Source organism: Rattus norvegicus, chromosome 10, assembly GCF_036323735.1.
Source record: "Rattus norvegicus strain BN/NHsdMcwi chromosome 10, GRCr8, whole genome shotgun sequence".
In the NCBI taxonomy this organism is placed as follows: Eukaryota; Metazoa; Chordata; class Mammalia; order Rodentia; family Muridae; genus Rattus; species Rattus norvegicus.
In genome coordinates this window covers 36,324,977-36,341,045 of record NC_086028.1, presented here as the reverse complement: position 1 = coordinate 36,341,045, position 16,069 = coordinate 36,324,977, and the positions used below count along the sequence as shown (strand labels likewise).

General features: G+C 52.6%; 2 protein-coding genes across 11 annotated transcripts in view; both read right to left on the bottom strand.

The window, feature by feature from the left end:
• The window catches only part of Phykpl (5-phosphohydroxy-L-lysine phospho-lyase), a 31,651-nt gene extending 31,510 nt beyond the window's left edge, over positions 1–141 (bottom strand). For 7 of the 10 annotated variants that reach the window (XR_010055102.1, XR_005489653.2, XM_063268225.1 and 4 more), the window contains exon 1: positions 9–132. Coding sequence is in view for 7 of the 10 variants with exons in the window: in XM_063268225.1 (XP_063124295.1) it covers positions 9–67 (59 nt within the window). In the remaining 3 variants the exon portion in view is untranslated. Of the gene's footprint in view, positions 1–8 lie in introns of all 10 variants that reach the window. The other 3 variants (XM_008767648.4, XM_063268227.1, NM_001128196.2) reach the window with 3 other exon arrangements.
• A 3,625-nt stretch (positions 142–3,766) lies between these two features.
• The window catches only part of Col23a1 (collagen type XXIII alpha 1 chain), a 286,953-nt gene continuing 274,650 nt past the window's right edge, over positions 3,767–16,069 (bottom strand). The window contains 13 exon segments of the mRNA NM_181636.2: positions 3,767–4,773; positions 5,219–5,257; positions 7,583–7,669; positions 7,839–7,892; positions 10,188–10,214; positions 10,441–10,494; positions 10,578–10,640; positions 11,968–11,994; positions 12,210–12,266; positions 12,565–12,627; positions 13,337–13,426; positions 14,736–14,780; positions 15,466–15,519. Coding sequence (NP_853667.1) covers positions 4,771–4,773; positions 5,219–5,257; positions 7,583–7,669; positions 7,839–7,892; positions 10,188–10,214; positions 10,441–10,494; positions 10,578–10,640; positions 11,968–11,994; positions 12,210–12,266; positions 12,565–12,627; positions 13,337–13,426; positions 14,736–14,780; positions 15,466–15,519 — 663 coding nt within the window. The 3' untranslated portion in view covers positions 3,767–4,770.

Sequence of the window (16,069 nt, the reverse complement as noted above, 5' to 3'; positions counted from 1 at the left end):
CCCGATACCTGAGCAGCCGACGTCTCAGGTCCAGAGTGGCGGCCTTGGCGCGCCGGTCCGCGGCCATGGCGCCGAGCGGTCAGTCAGTCACCAGACGCCCCGCGCTTGGCCCCGCCCCGCCCTCTACGTCGGCTCTGGGGTGGGGCTTCAGTGCTGGACCCGCCCCCAGGAGCTCCCATCCCAGGCGTTGGAATAATTCAAGCAACTGCGGGCATGACCGCTTGTGGTTCACGTCATCATGGGCGGATACTCTGCGCTGATCCAGGGTCGTACCTCACCCTTCTCTCCCACCCCCGAGGTTTCTCTCCCAAGAATGTGTCCCCAGATCGCCGGGTGGAGCGGGACTCTAAACTATGGGGCACGCCCGAGCAGGTTGCCTTCTCTGTGCTTAAAATGTCACGCCCTGTAAGGGTAAATACTGGCACCCTGGAAGGACAAAGATCTTCCCAGCATGGCGCTGGAGAGCTCGGTGCCACTGTGGGGGCAGACCACGGAGGTCTCTAGAGATTCTTGCTAGGGCCAGACAGGGTAAACTTGACAAGTCGCTACACGAAGAGAATTTTGCACTGGGCAGATAGGAAGCGGGTTTGAAAACTTCTGAGTCCTTTCTTATGTACTGTGCAGGAAACAGGCCCAGGAAAGAAAGGGGCTTTGCACACAATAGGCCCGCTGCAGAGGTCTTCCTGGACTCCTGAATGACAAGAGACCTCTGTGGTCCCGGAGATGAGAGAGCAGAGGTACTCCCTCAGGGTTTGAGTGCTGGGACTGACTGCCTTGATGAACCGGGGAACAAAGGCGGGAATGCCCCTCAGCAGGCTGGGGCGGTCTTGTTCACATGCCAGCCCTCTGCCCCATTCTCCAGTACCTTATTTCTTCTCTTCCCTAGGAAATTGCGAACTGCTTACAGCACTTATTAAAGAACAGCCTTATATTCTTGTGGTTTTTCGTTTGTTTTTATTGTGGTAAAACATACATTAAAAAACAAGCCATTTTTGAAGGGTACAATTCAGTGGCATTAGTATATTCTCAATGTTGCATCCTGTCACCAACACCCAGCCACAGAGACCTTCTGTCTTCCCAAACTGACCAGAGTTTCATAGTTTTAACTATAAACCTATTTAAGAGTCCATCTTCCTGCTTAGAAAAGGCCCCATGCTAAAGGTCCTCTCTCCATTTTCTGGTTCTGGCATTTGCTCTTCAAGGCAACACTGGAGGCCAAGAGGGCACAGGCTGAGAGGAGGAAGGGACTGAGCAAGACTTGGATACAGTGTGTGTGGGGGGAGGCATGGTGGTGCAAGCCTGTAATCCCAGCACTTGGGAAGCTGAGGCGGAACTGCAACTTTGGGACCAGCCTAGGCTATGCATTGAGACACTTTCTGAAGAAGCAAACAAACATACCCCGTGCCCAACCCGTGATTGGAGAGCAGGGTTTTCTCAGCTGGCATTCACAGTGAGCAGCTTCACCACTGGCCCTGTCCAGTGTCCTGGATTTCAGGTGTAAGTTAACCTTGACTGTCTACCGAACGCCAGGAGTGTCCCCCAATCCTGTGACAGCTCAAAGCCTCCTTTAAGGACAGGAAATCTAGTATGGTAGCTTTTCTCAAGCCTTGGAGCCATCTGTCCACGGGGACAGTCATCCTGGTGCTTTCTTTAGTGGCTACGGATCATGAAATAGTCAAGGACTCAGTAAACAGACTCCGCCCTTCCAGAATTAGATGCCTTACAGAAAACTGGCCTCCTTGGTAGGGAGAACCAAGGTCTCTCAGCCCTTGAGGCTCAGTGGTGGGGCAGGGCACTCCCCAGTGTCTCACTTTGGATCTTGAACAAACTCTTCTTGAACAAAAGCCCTCACTTCAGGCTGGCATAGACACTCAGTGGCTCTGCGTGTCCATTTGCAAGGATACAAGGTAGGAGTCCACACGGAGGCAGTAATGGGCCAAGAACAGCCCATTGCAGCCAGCCTGAGAGGTGAAAAGGAGAACTTATGGTTTCATCCTCTAGAAGGCTCTACTCGTTGTCCAGCCATTGTCAGGGGTCTGCTGGGCATATTCCATGGGTTACCAAACAAGTCTAAAGAAAAACCCTCCAAGAGCATGGGTTCAGTCCAAAGCCTGTCACTCTAGCCTGACTGTGTATCCCGGAGCAGATGACTACCCACTGCAGGCCTCAGATTTCCTATATGCAAAATGGACATAGTGACACCTACCCCTGCAGCCCCTTTCCTTTCTTCGAAGGACTGATAAGGGGATCAAATAATGCTGTTTTTAGAGTACTTTGCTAACTGTAGAATGTGGGGGGAGGGGCTTGGGAGGCTATGCTGCATTTCCAAAGTAGGCATTGACACCAGCGAGCCAGCCACCTTAGTCAACTTGCCCATTACATCTGTCTCTCTCTCTCTTTTTTCCCCCTTTCTTATTTCTGGTTTCCCAGTTGACCAAGTGTGGCAGAGAACATGGTCTGCTGAGATTTTTTTGCCAGCTCCTCAGGGGGACAGAGGTACGATCTTGACGTCACCTGTGTGTGGCTGGGCCTCTGTTTAGCAAGGAATGCATGTGTATGTGTACGGTCTGGGGAGTGTGGCCCTCCTTGCATCTCTGCCCTTGGAGGAAGGGGACAGAGACACTGTTATTGCCACTCCTGTTTGTTTCTGCACACAAAGAGCTTGGTTTTGTCAGCTATGAAAATGGGCACATTTGTTGGGCATCTTTCTTCAGGTTGCCGTAAGGACAAGAGAGGGAGACATGGGTCCACTCTGCGGGGTTGTGGTCACTACTCGGTCTTAGAGCAGATAGAGTGAGGACAGCCAGCCATAGGTACTTTGGGCTGTCAGACTGGTCCTAGGCTCTCTGTGTATATTCCATAAATCTGAATCTTACTGAACCACATCTGAATTTTGAGTATTACTGTCCCATGCTACAGATGAGTGGCAGGAGGCATCACTTAAGATGCTGTAACAAGGGCCAACTGTAGCTTTTTTGGTTAAGTGCTTGCCTAACAGGCAGAAAGTCTTAGGTTCGAACCCCAGCACTGTCTAAGTCAGGCACAGTGGTGCACAACCGTAATTCCAGCACTTGGGAGTAGAGACTGGAGGGCCAGAACTTTAAGGTCATCCTGAGCTACGTAATGAGTTCAATGCTAGCCTGCACTACAAGAGAGCTGATTTTATTTTTATTTTATTTTAATTTTGAGGGCTACAGTGAAATCTCTCCCACATTTTCTCATTTAAACATGACATTGACACTTTCCTCATTGAGAGGCAGGGCTGTCTTCTACTTCAACTGGGGTGAGCCTCTGGCTCTGGCAGGAAGTGCAGCATGTGACTTTGAAGGCTTGGTCATATGGGGTGATACAGCTTTCTAGGGATTCTGCTGTCATGCTGTGAGGAAGCCCAGGCCGTGCAGAAAAGTCACAGGTAGGTAGGTGTCGCTCATGATCCTTGGGATCCTAGCTGACAGACAGATGAGGGAGAGTCTACATGAGGCCTAGTCAGGCGAACCTCCGAATCCCTAGAATTGACAGACTGGACATTTTAGGGTGTCCTTGCTGAGCATAACAGAAGGGAATACAGAGGCTCAGTGACAGGATGTGACTGGTCCCAGGATTCTGCTGACATGTGTGCGTCCAGGTCTTGGGCCTGCATCCTCCTACCCTGAATATATCCCCTGGTTTGGAGGAAGGGTGTGCCCCCCAGGGAGAGCCCCTTTGCCAGGAACCATCGGAATGAAACTCAGCCAGAGGTGATCAGGGAAGTCTGTAGGGACAGGTATACTGGACGCACATTTGTGGTTTATTGCTCATGGTGCCTTTATATGCAGAGGGATGTGAGGCCGTGATGGAGCAGGAGCTAGGAAACTTCGTTATAGGTGTTCAAGCCTCTCCAGAGAGGGCAGGGGTTTCAGTCACAGGTGCTTTGCTCAGGCTTGCCGGGGGACCAGCCTTCAGGGTCATTTACTAGGGGGCCTGTTTCTGTCAGGCTAACCAGAGGTCTAGGTCAGAGACTTGGGGCCAGTGAGATACAAGTTCTGAACAGGAGGCCTGTCTCCTTGGGCTGACAAAGCCACTTCCTGTTCCTGCTCTGGGTGAGGAGACAGGAAGTACCAACTAGTGGGTATGGCCTCTTCACCCTACAGTCAGGGTTCACTGGGCTGCCTGCCAGTGAGGTATCCACAGAGTCTTGCCATTTCCCAAGGTCTGAAGAGGGTACAAGCTCCTGTGTCAGGAAGCCTACTGAACTGGGTGGAGCAAGGCCCTCTTGGGTTCTTCCATTGCCTTCTCCCCAAGTGCTGGACTCTAGGAATCTTCGCCTGCCCTGTTAAACCTAGGGTCCCAGTGCAGCTGCCTGTGGCACAGTCCAGAAGCAAGAGGGTACAGCAGGTGTCCAAGGGGGTGTCGTTGGACAGTGAGAAGTTGGGGCAGTGGGGTTTCAGAGGACAGTTGTTGTAAGTCTCTGCTAATCAGGTGATTGTAAGCCCGACCTGGAGTCTGTCCATCCTCACCTGAGCCAGGCGTTTTCACCCTCGTCCTCTCCCTGGGAAAGCCAGGCCCTGCCGGGGGCCTTCGAACACAAGTTTCCCCAGAGCAGCCAGCCTGTCTGCGTTCCTGCCGGCTTCCTGTGCAGATGGTCCAGGGGCTGGTTGGCACACTTGCAAATCTTACAAGGCCACACAGTTGGCGCATCCCATAAAGAAGTTCAATATATTACTGTTTTGTTTTTACACGAGTTAAAAACATCCAAACGGATCTGTACAGGTTGGGGGCTATGCCCGAGGATCACTGGAAAAGGAGGGAGAGATGGAAAGTGATGGAGGAACCTAGGGAGATCCTGTGGTCCCCACTAGCTTCTTCTACCCTGCTGATGTGTTCAGGAACAAGCATAGCCCCCCCTTTCCTTTCCAGGCCCCTCTCAGTGGGGCAGCTAAAATAAGTCTCAGAAAACCCCCTGATGGTTTTGAACTGGCAGGGCCAAATGCCAACCAAGATCCAGATGGGCCAGCGAGGCAGACATCAGCCAGGACCAAGCTCCAAGCCTTGGCCCTATGACCACAAAGTCACAAACATCTTGGGGAAACATGACTATGCAGTCACTGTGTGAGACAGCAGTGCAGAGACTCAAACCTCTTCATGGTGGTGCCTGGTCCTCCATGGTCCTCGCTGACCCTCTAACTCTCCCATCCCAACTCCTCCGGGCCCACCCTCGAGACCCTTTCCTGTAAGGTACCTTATGCCAGCAACCAGGCACAGGCAACCCGTCGGGGCCCTGGAAAAGAAGAAGGTTTAAGTGACAGGAGTGAGAGGCTGCTGGTCTCTCAATGCCTCCCCCACCTCCCCACCCCTTTCTTGGAACTTTAGGGAGATGTAGCCAAGCAGTTGTTACTCGAAGCCACTGAACTCCATGGAGGCAGGGCTGGGAATCTCCTTTGTCTGTCTGAGGACATAATGTCCCCTCATTGCGCTCGTTCTGTCCTCCCGTGGTGTGCTGTGGGGATACTTGACTAGTGGGCAGAAACGGGACGCTCTGGCATAATGAGCACTACGCCAGGCACTTGCCAGCCAGAAGAGGACCTGGTCCTGTGAAGGGGTACAAGGCTTCCTGCCTCCCAGGGGGCCCGAGACTTTTCAGACTTTAGGCGGGAATGTCTGAGAGAGTGAAGGAAGACAATGCTGTCAGGGTGAACTCTGGGCATTAGAGGTGGGTCGACTGGACATCCCAATAATGTCCACCCAACCATTGGCCATAAACAGGTAGATTTCCTCAGGTGACCTGGAGAGTTGGAGAGCTGGTGAACAAACAAAAAGTCCCTGGGAGACCTTGAGGCATAAATACTCCATTCTGTCCCAAAGCACAGGTAGAGGGAAAATGCATGGGACACACCCCGAGCCCCTTCCAAGTACATGCTGGGGCACAGTTTGGGGACCAGAAGACAGGGAGAGGAGAAGAGGGTTAGAATGCACCAGAAGGCAGAAGTGAGGAAGACAGGGGGCAGAACCAGCATCCCAAAGCATCCCCAAAGGTCCAGCATTGCACACACAGCACACAGCAGCCAGACTGCGTACCACAGGGCAGGGCCTGATGCCCTTCACAAGGCCCAGGGAGCCTGGCGCCCCCTGCTTGCCTCCACATCGAGGTTGTTCCTGTATTAAAGACAAAGGCTTACTCACTTGGAGGAAGTCTGGGTCCAGGCTTTGTGGAAGCAGGACTGGGCTTCTTTACCCTCGCAGCTGTGTGTATGCCCACCGTGCGTGCGTGCGTGCGTGCGTGCGTTCGTGCGTGCGTGCGTGCATGCGAGAGAGAGAGAGAGAGAGAGAGAGAGAGAGAGAGAGAGAGAGAGAATGAATCAGGCCCTCAGGCACCTTCTATCTTTTGTTTGAGACAAGGTGTCAGCCTGGAACTTTGGCATGTAGGCGGGGCTAGCTGGCCAGTGGGCTCCAGAGATTTGACCGTGTCTACCACACCAGCACACATCACCATGCCTAACTTTCCATGTGGGTTCTGGGAATAGAGCTCAGGTTTTCATACATGCAAGGCAAGTGCTTTACTGTTTGAGCCATGCCCTCAGTCCTGGCTGCCTGTGCTTCAGACAGAGTCTCAAGGCAGCTGAGGCCTCAATGTTTCCATCCTCCTGTCTCAAGCTCCTGAGTGCCAGGATTACAAGCTTTCCCCCTTGCATTAATATCCCAGACCCACCTGGAAGGAAGAGAGGAAGGTACAGAGGGTTGAACTCCCTCTGAGTTACAGAGGGAGGCCAGGAAACTGAGCAGAGGTCCCTGATGGGGCCAGTCTGCCTGCTTCTCAAAGCCCTGCCTGGGAGCGAACATCTGGATGGTTTAGTATGGAGACCCAGCTCTTCCATTTGCCTGTCCTTTCTGAGCACCACGGAGAGACCCTGATAGGTAAACCCTTCAGCTTTCTAGAAAACTAGGAACTGAACTGAGAGCTTCACTGCCGGGCTTGGTGTGCTTTCAAGAGCTTTTGCCAGCAGGAAGTGAGACAGGTAAGTGGGGAGTGGGAAAGGAAGGAGCTGCATGCTTACCGAGGGGATTGGGGAAGAGGCTAGGCTGTCAGTGGAAGAGAAGATACAGGAGGGAAAGGTATGAGAGGGGAAAGAGAGACCTAGGGAGGGCAGAGTGGCCTGACTTTCCCAGTGACCGAGGGAGTCCCATCTCACAGTTCAGAGGAAGCCAGACCCCAGTGAGATCTTAGGCACCTATGGTCAGGGCTGGGGAGGAGGGTCCGACACACACTGACTTTGTCCCTGCCAAATCTGTCTGTCTGCTAGGCTTCCCTTCCCTGCCCCTAGCCCCCTCCCAGGGTACCCTCAAATTATTGATGATGCTAGGAAAAACCAGTTCTATTCCTGTCCTGGATTTTCTTCATCCCTACCCAAGGTTGGCCCAAGATGGACCAAGTCATCTCTGCCTTGAGGCTGAGTAAAGAGAAGACAGTAACCTGGGGTGGTAAGTGCTTACTGGCCAGGCCTCCGTCACTACAGACAGCTGCTGATTGGAGTATCAGGACCACAGCACAAGGAGCTGTGATGCTGGCTATGGTACCTACGGCTGGCCTACCTGCTGAGACACCTACCACAGGGCATGGCTGGTCAAGGCCTGGTGGGCCTGGCTCTCCCTTCTGGCCTTTCACTCCTTTCCGACCAGGAACTCCTCGCTCCCCCTGTAAAAGGAGGAGACGGTAGGGTGGTTATGGTTGCTGGGCTTGGGACCCCTCCACCACCTCTCAGTGAGATGCCTTAGGGCCCAGCAGCAACCAGAATCTGCAGCTTTAGGCCCAGCCCCCACCTCCCCACCTGCTTGTCCCATCTTCCTCCTCCCTTCCCCCTCACCTTCTCTCCTCGTTCACTTCGGTCGCCTTTCTCTCCCCTGGGTCCAGGGAAACCCTGATGGATGGATGAGAGGTTAAGCCTGAAGTGGGAGCTGAGCCCACTTCTCTGGGACCTGATGCCTCTGCTCCTCTCTCACCCATCATCATCCTTCATCCACACATAACTGGCACCAACTGCCAAGCTCTGGTCGTCAGTTTATGTGCCTGCTGGGTACCAGCTGGGGCCCCCAGCTCTGCTCCTGGCTAGAAACCCCAAGGGGGGCAGAGCTACTGGAGAGGGGCCCTTTCCTCCTGCCATACCCAGACACAGCTGGTCCTGGCCTAGACTTGGCTGGGACAGAGGAAACCCACAGAAGTCATCTGGTCGGCCATCTTCAATGGACTGAGAAAAGGTCACTTGCGCCCTCTGCCCTTGGCTCAGTGCCCTCTACGTTCATCTCTTATTCTAATGTCCAAGCATCCAGTAGGGTGCAGGTTGCAGGCTGGATGCTGGAACAGACAAGGATTTGATGTGTTTCCTCCCATATGTCTCTGGGACAGGCTATGGAGTGGGCATGAAAGTCTTACTCAGGTACAGATGAATGAGTCAGACATGGCAGGACTATAGATAGGCTGTTCTGACAAGGGGTAGGTACCACTGGAATCTTTTGAACAAGGTCACCATCCAGCTGGGTGGAAATGGGCTGGGACTTGGTAGGTAGAGAAAGTGGCAGGGGTCCTAGGTGCCACACTGAGCTCCAGACCTTCTAGGAAGCAGATGAAGCCACTCCAAGCCACAGAGAGCTTTATCCCATTAGCCTTGGACCCAGAACTTGAATGGGGTTCAGCAGGGTTACTATACAGCTCTGTCACATCAGTAGAAGGTGACTCTCCCAGGCACCTGGCTGGTCCCTCTCTTCCTGGCCCATGCTCACCATGGCAATAGCACTCTCTTCTTCTTTTCTTTTTTAAACATTTATTTATTTATTATGTATACATCATACAGCTTTCTGCCTGCATGTATGCAACTACAGGCCAGAAGAGGGCACCAGACCTGATTATAGATGTTTGTGAGCCACCATGTGGTTGCTGGGAATTGAACTCAGGACCTCTGGAAGAGCAGACAGTGCTCTTAACCTCTGAGCCATCTCTCCAGCCCCTAGCACTCTCTTCTTACAGTCTAGGGCACACCCTAGTGGACTAGCAGCCCTGCATCCCAGTCTCCTTCCCTGCCTCATAACCTCTCAAGACTCCTCCTTCCCTCTCATTACTACCTCCAGGGGACAGGGCATAGAGCCTGGTCAGAGGGGAAGCTGTACTCCTATACCCCACGATGGCTCAGGGTTGGCTAACGAGAGCCAAAGAGATTTGCTCTGCACCGCTAGAGGGGGAAGTAAATCTCACTGTATTTGGGTCCAGGAAGCTACTTGTCTGGAGGGGCTGGCTGGACCAGATCTCTGCTGATTTCCACAATTGGAAGGCAAAGACCAGAGAGGGAGAGGGCTGGGTGGTGTTGACATGGCTGTGCCCTGGATACATGTGGTTAATCCCTAGACTTTTAAGTGAGTCATTTTAAGCAAGTTTGAAATATTTCTTTTGTTTAGGTTGTGTTACCAAAGAAGGTCTGATGTGATCAACATCAAGCTAATGCTTCCTGTTGTCTCCTTGTCACAATACCACCCTAACCGAGGTTTCATCACTGTCACAGATGCATTGCAGCAGCCTCCTTACTGTTCTCCTCACCTCCCTTTTACAGCGTATCATTCATCCATCCACCCACTCATCCACCCATCCACCCACTCACTCACCCATCCACCCACTCACTGATCCATCCACCTACCCACCCACTCATCCACTCACCCACCCATCCATCCATCCACCCATCCATCCACTCATCCACCTACCCATCCATCCATCCACTCACCCACTCATCATCCCTCAGCTATCATTCTTGTCCATTAATCCATTTTCACCCATCTATCCATCCATCCATTAATCCATTCCCTGCCATCTCTTCATCATTCTCTCCCTTCAGTCACTATCCATTCATTTCTTCAGCCATCATCCATTGTCTGCCTGTCCATAAGTCTGTCTTTCTGTCCATCCTCTATCATCTGCTAATCCTTAGCTCATCCATCCTTTCTCTACTCATGCATCAAGTTCATCAGTGTTCTGCTGTCCCTTTGTTGTCAGCCTATCATACATCCCCAGAGCACTCCAGGGAATGTCGCTGGATTCTGCACTAAGGACACAGGGGAACCAGCTCGAAGCATCCTCTGGGATGGGCCATGCTTGAGCTAACTTGGTTGAGCTATATGCATGGCAACAACACGAGGGCCCAGGCACTCACAGTGAATCACACAAAACTTACGTCGAGTCCTGGCTCTCCGGGTCGGCCCTGAGGAGAGACATAGAGGGCATGAGGGGCTGGAGATGGGGTGTTAGACACTCAAATGATGGGGAGTTCAGCCCAGTGGCTGGTAACAGGCAAAGGGGCAGGGCAGGATGGTGTCCCTGAGGTACAGTAATTAGTCTAATGGGGTGCAGGGGATGAGTCCCAAAAGCCGAGTGGCATGGTAGGTATGTGGTCACTTTGGGCAGTGCCCCCAAGGCAAGGTGAGTACCTTCTCTCCTTTGGTTCCGGGCAACCCAATAAGGCCTGGTGGGCCAACTGGTCCCTGGGTGGAAGAGGAGAGGGTTAGCAGGCATGGTGGGCATAGGATGCCATGTCTCTGGGATAAACAAAGCTCATGACACTCACAGGCAGACCGTGAGGGCCTCTCTCACCCGATGCACCCTTTTCTCCCTTGGCTCCATCCAGGCCCTGGAAACGAGGAGGGAAATTAGTTAGGGGAAGGGTGGGAGAGACAGGTCAGGAGAGCTTGGGTCTGTGTGGAGACTGAGGTGTGCAAGGCAGGTGGAAGCGAGATGGGCTCCAGGCTGACAGGCCTAGCCCCAGCTTTCTCCCTTCTTTCACAAACAGGGCGGGCATGGCCCTGATGGCTGTGGTCACCACCATGCCACAGAGGCACTTTGACTACCACCAGCTCCTGGAAGGCCAGCCTTGGACCAGGACTGTCAGCAGATGTCTCTTCAAACAATAATGTGTTGAAGCTTATGCTGCAGGATATTTGATCACATTGTGAGCCCCAAGATTGTGTTATTTACTGAAAAAAAAAAAAACAAAAAACCTGGGGTTGGGGATTTAGCTCAGTGGTAGAGCGCTTGCCTAGCCCTGGGTTCAGTCCCCAGCTCCGGAAAAAAAAACAAAAACAAAAACCAACAACAACAACAAAAAACTGTAGTTGTGGTGTGGTTCAGCCCTCACACACACCTTTATTCCAAGAGGATTCTGCATGAATGTTGGAAACAGGATTCAGTAGGGTCAACCATAGGTCAAGATTGGAGCAAACAATCAGTTGACAGGAAGTGTTAGGATACCAGAGAGAGTAAGAGGAAGTCAAGAGAGCAGATAGAGATGCACAGGAAGAAGGGAGGGGCGTTCAGTGTGAAGGGGTTTTTTTTGAGAGGGGCATTCCTGGTGGGACATGAGTTGGGTGGTGTCTCTGCCTCTCTGAGCTAGCAGACTTTCACCTCAACAGTTGACTCCCCAGTCTTCCTTGGTAAAGTCGAACGATTGAGATTTTGTTAAAAAACAAACTTGGGACAAGATAGAATCAGAGGCAGTGCCTGTCTGCTGCACCAGGTCAGGGTTCTATGACAGAGTCCTCCACAGGGCCTGTGAGCTGGGGCGGGAGAGAGTGGATCGTGTCTGAGGAGAGCTGAGGCAGGCTGGGTTTCCACCGTTTGCCTCTCCTGGGGCAGGCACGTGGCTCAGTGCACTTGAGGTTTTGATTTAAGAGACGAGGGTAAGACGAGGCCAAGACAGTGGACAGAGAAGATGCAGATGTACCTGGGCAAGAGCTGGGGACGGGGAAGGAATGGGGGCAGAGGAAGGTGGGGAGATGGGCTGCAGGAAAAGGGAGGCAGTTAGGGTGCCTAGGCGAAGGGAGAAGGAAAGGACGGAGGCCCAAACATGGAGTGTGGCTGCTCTGGGAACATTGTCGAGGGCCCTGGGAATGTATGGGCTGTACAGTGCCTCACTCTGTCCAGCAGTAAACTTTGTGAACGAGCAGGGTCTCTGCACTCACCTTGGGACCCTGGATCCCCTGAAGGCCCTGAAAGAGGAGAGAGCTGTGTGACTGAGAGAAAACTTTAAGGCCAAAACCTTGAATCAGGCTGGTCACTGGCTCCTGTGGCTCTGACGGGAGCTCTGCTCTTTTGACCTTAGGTGCCCTGCAGCCCCCATGGAGAAGCCTTTCCTCCCCTGGACCACCACCCCCAGCCACTCCCCACTTGGTATCCCAGTTGCTTTAGGTTAAACTGTTCTTACCATGGGGCCGGGGGGCCCAGGAGGACCGGGGGGCCCTGGCTCCACTATGATCTGGGCCTGGGGAGGGTTTGAAATGGGTTAATTACCCTGTGTCCGTAACCTCTCATCTGCTCATCGCCCCGAGATCCCCACAGGCTTGCAAGCATCCTGAGCCCCTGGACAGGGCTCCTTCCTGCCCTCCAGAAGGGCACAACATGGGGTCTCAGCTGCAAGTGCAGTGAAGGACACAGTCTGAGGCTACATCACTCCCCCTATTTCCAACTGTTCTTTGTTGACTCAGGACAGGTGGCTCCTCTGTAACCAAGGCTCAGCAACCCCACTCCCCAAGGAGCCCCCAGCCTCAGTTTCCCCTTACCAGGCTCTCCTGTAGATGGTCAGATGCTGACTCTCCCTTTTCTCCCTTGGGACCATCGGCACCCTACAGGGCAGAGCAGGCAGTGAGCTTTTCTTGTTCATCCTAAGGTCACCTCCCTCCCTGTGTGCTCAGTCACCCCTTCCCCGCCCCCCACCTCAGCACCTGGTCTTCTAGAAGGGCAGTCAGTGCCCTTAACCACTGAGCCATCTCTCCAGCCCTTCCTTTTTCCCTCCCGTAAAATAATTTTACTTCCCAACACAGTAAACATATATATCCAAATATCCTTGCACATCTATGCACAAATAATTTTTATGTCACACCTGCCTTGAGAGCTAAAGTGTAGTAAAAAGCTGTCTTGGCTGCGATATGCAATGTCTGATTGGCTAACGTTCGTCCCCGAGGCTTTTCTAATGAGGCCCCGGGGTGATAGAAATGTTAAGGTCAGTGGTGGTACTTATTGCCGACTGCTGACCAGTTCTGTGCTGTCACTGGGACTGGAAAGTTGATTCCGTGTTAGCAGTGGGGGAACTGGGAGCTGGGGAGATTCAGTTGCTGTGCTGTTGGACTCCAGGGCTGAGAGGTGGGGCAGGTCAGGCCACTTAGTTATCCAGCTAAGTGGTTCCTGCCTGGCTGGGCCTCCCTACCTCACCTGCAGGGCTCCCTGTGGGCCTGTGAAAGTTCTTTTTCGGCTGAGGTGGTAGAGGCTGCAGGACATTCGGGCGAGAACCCTCCACCCTGCTAACATTCAGCCAGTCCCTGTCCAACTACCTACCGGAAGACCTGACAGGCCCATCTCTCCTGTTTCCCCTTTGGGCCCAGCTGGTCCAGGCTCTCCTGGGTCTCCTTTTGGTCCTTTGGGACCCTGAAAGTCACCAGAAAAAGGAATTAGTGGACACTGGTGGGCATTCTCCTCTCCCCGACCCCTGTGGGCCCTTGAACGTCACAGGTCTGACCTCATAACCACAGGGCAGCTCACAGCTGTCACAAGATCTGACACCTCACAGAGACATAATACATGCAGGGAATTGGTTGAGTGATGGAGTGCTGTCACTTAAAGCAAACTAACATGTTCGTTGGTTCATTCATTCATTCATTCATTTTTTCTTTCTTTCTATCTCTTCCTGTCTCCACCCTCTCGCTCTTTCTGTAGTCAAGGATAACCTTAAATTCCCGATTCTTCTACTTCCACTCTCTTAATGCAGGGATTACCGTGTGTGCCAGCACGCCTAACCTTATACTCTTTTTTTTTTTCTTTTTTTTGCTTGTAAGTCTTCACCTCTAGCCCAGGTAGCTGGGAACAGGGCTGAATGCAGCAGGGACTATGGGGGACACTCCACCTCTGCTTCCCTGCATGCTTGGGGCAGCTTGTGAAGACGGAGGTGTTCCTTCTGGGATCCTCGGGAGGCCAACTTTTTGACTTTTCATTTTTCATTAAACGTTTCATTTACTTCTATTTTATGTGTGTGGCTGTTTTGCTTACATTTATGTCTGTGACCCACATGGGTGCAGTGCCTGCAGAGGCCAGAAGAGGGAGTTGGATCCTCTGGGACTGGAGTTACAGTCGGTTGTGAGCCTCTAAGTGGGGGCTGGGAACCAAACTCAGGTCCTCTGCAAAAGCGGCAAGAGCTGTTAACCACTGAGCCATCTCTCCAGTGCCTTGTTGTTTGTTTGGTAGTGCTGGCCTTGAACTCATGGTCTCATGCATGCTAGGCAAGCGCTCCACTCTGGAGCTACCCCTCTCCCCCCATACCACTGCCCTCATGAGGCCAGCTCTGTGCTCATGTGTCAGGAGCTTTGAGTGACAACACTCCTTCACTCAACCAATTACCTGCACGTATCATGCCTTTGTGAGGGTGTCAGATCTTATGACAGGCGTGAGCTTCCATGTGTTTGCCGAGATTTGAACCTGGGTCCTCTAGAACAGTCAGTGTTCTTAACCACCGAGCCTTCTCTCCAGCCTGCAACTAATTATAGCCTGTCCAAGATGTGCCTCCTCTTAGGGACCCAGCAGTAAAGATACATCCATATATACTGAGTGACACCTGGGGAGATGCTCGTTGAGGTCTATGTAGGAACACACACACACACACACACACACACACACACACACACACACACACACACACACACACAGAGTACAACATTGACAGAGGAATGAAAGGCTCAGAGACCTTCTCTCCATCAATTCCTGGAGCACCAGGCAATCCAAGTTCACCCTGTAAGGGAACAAATGGCAAAATGGAATTGTCAGTAACAGTCAGTGGGTTAGTGGCCCAAGGTGGGGACTGCTGTCTCCCTGGTCAGCTCATAGATGCTGGGGTTGGGTCCCTGCAGATGGGCTTCCAGGAAGGTGTCTGTTGTCTCCCTCTGTGTGTTCAGCCTGCAGGGCAACTGGAGCTGGTGGCTGTCACTGCAGGCTGGGGCACTACTTAAGATTAGGACTGAAGGGTTCAGTGACTTGTTCTAGGTCACAGACTCCAGGGACGCTAGTGTCAGAACCAGACCCCACCCAGCCTGGGGTCTTTGTCTTGAGACAAGGTGTGATGAACAGGTATAAACCACAGAGTGGTTGTGTGCATCTGGGTCACTGTATGTCCTAAGGGGTCCATCGCTCAGTTTCAGGCTCTTTCCTCAAGAGTGGTAGCTAGGGGGTTGGGGATTTAGTTCAGTGGTAGAGCGCTTGCCTAGCAAGCGCAAGGCCCGGGGTTTGGTCCTCAGCTCCGGGGAAAAAAAAAAGAGCGGTAGCTAGGGTCTAAAGGGATGTGATCTGTTTAGGAAGGGGCAGGACCCTTCTCTGAACCTCATAAGCTGGGCGAGGATGACAGGATGAAATTAAGGGTTCATATGACAAAGAGAAGAGGCAGGACTTAGAAATGAGTACTTAAGGGTCCCAACACTGACCTTGGCTCCAGGGATCCCTGGTGGCCCAGGAGCTCCCTGTGGTCCGGGAGGACCCTGTGTGCAAAAGATTAAGCCAGTTATGGTTGGACAAGCCCCTCCATGGCCCACCAAGCCTTCCCACCTCAGGTCTGGGTCCCTAGCAGCTTGCTTCCCACCCAGTCATACCAGCTCTTACAACAGGCAGCTTGGTTTGGCCTTCAAGTCTACAGAAAGGCCAGCAAAAGGGCATTGGCCATGGGAGAAGATGCTGGTGCCCACGGCTGGAAGTCCCTATGCCCTCATGGAAGTTCTCTCTCTCTTTTTCTTTTTTCTTTTTTTCGGAGCTGGGGACTGAACCCAGGGCCTTGTGCTTGCTAGGCAAGCGCTCTACCACTGAGCTAAATCCCCAACCCCGGAAGTTCTCTTATGTATAAAACTCTCCTGCCTAAGATTTGGCAGGGCCCCTCCTTGTCCTTCAAAATAAGTCTCTTACTGGTGTTCAGCCCAAAGATGCAACCCAAACAATGGCTTGGTCCTGCCAGCTCTGCTGTGAATGCTCTGACCATCTGGCCCTGTTGTCTGCTGCCTGCTGTCCCAGAAGTTCCCCAGGCACATAGGTAGAGGA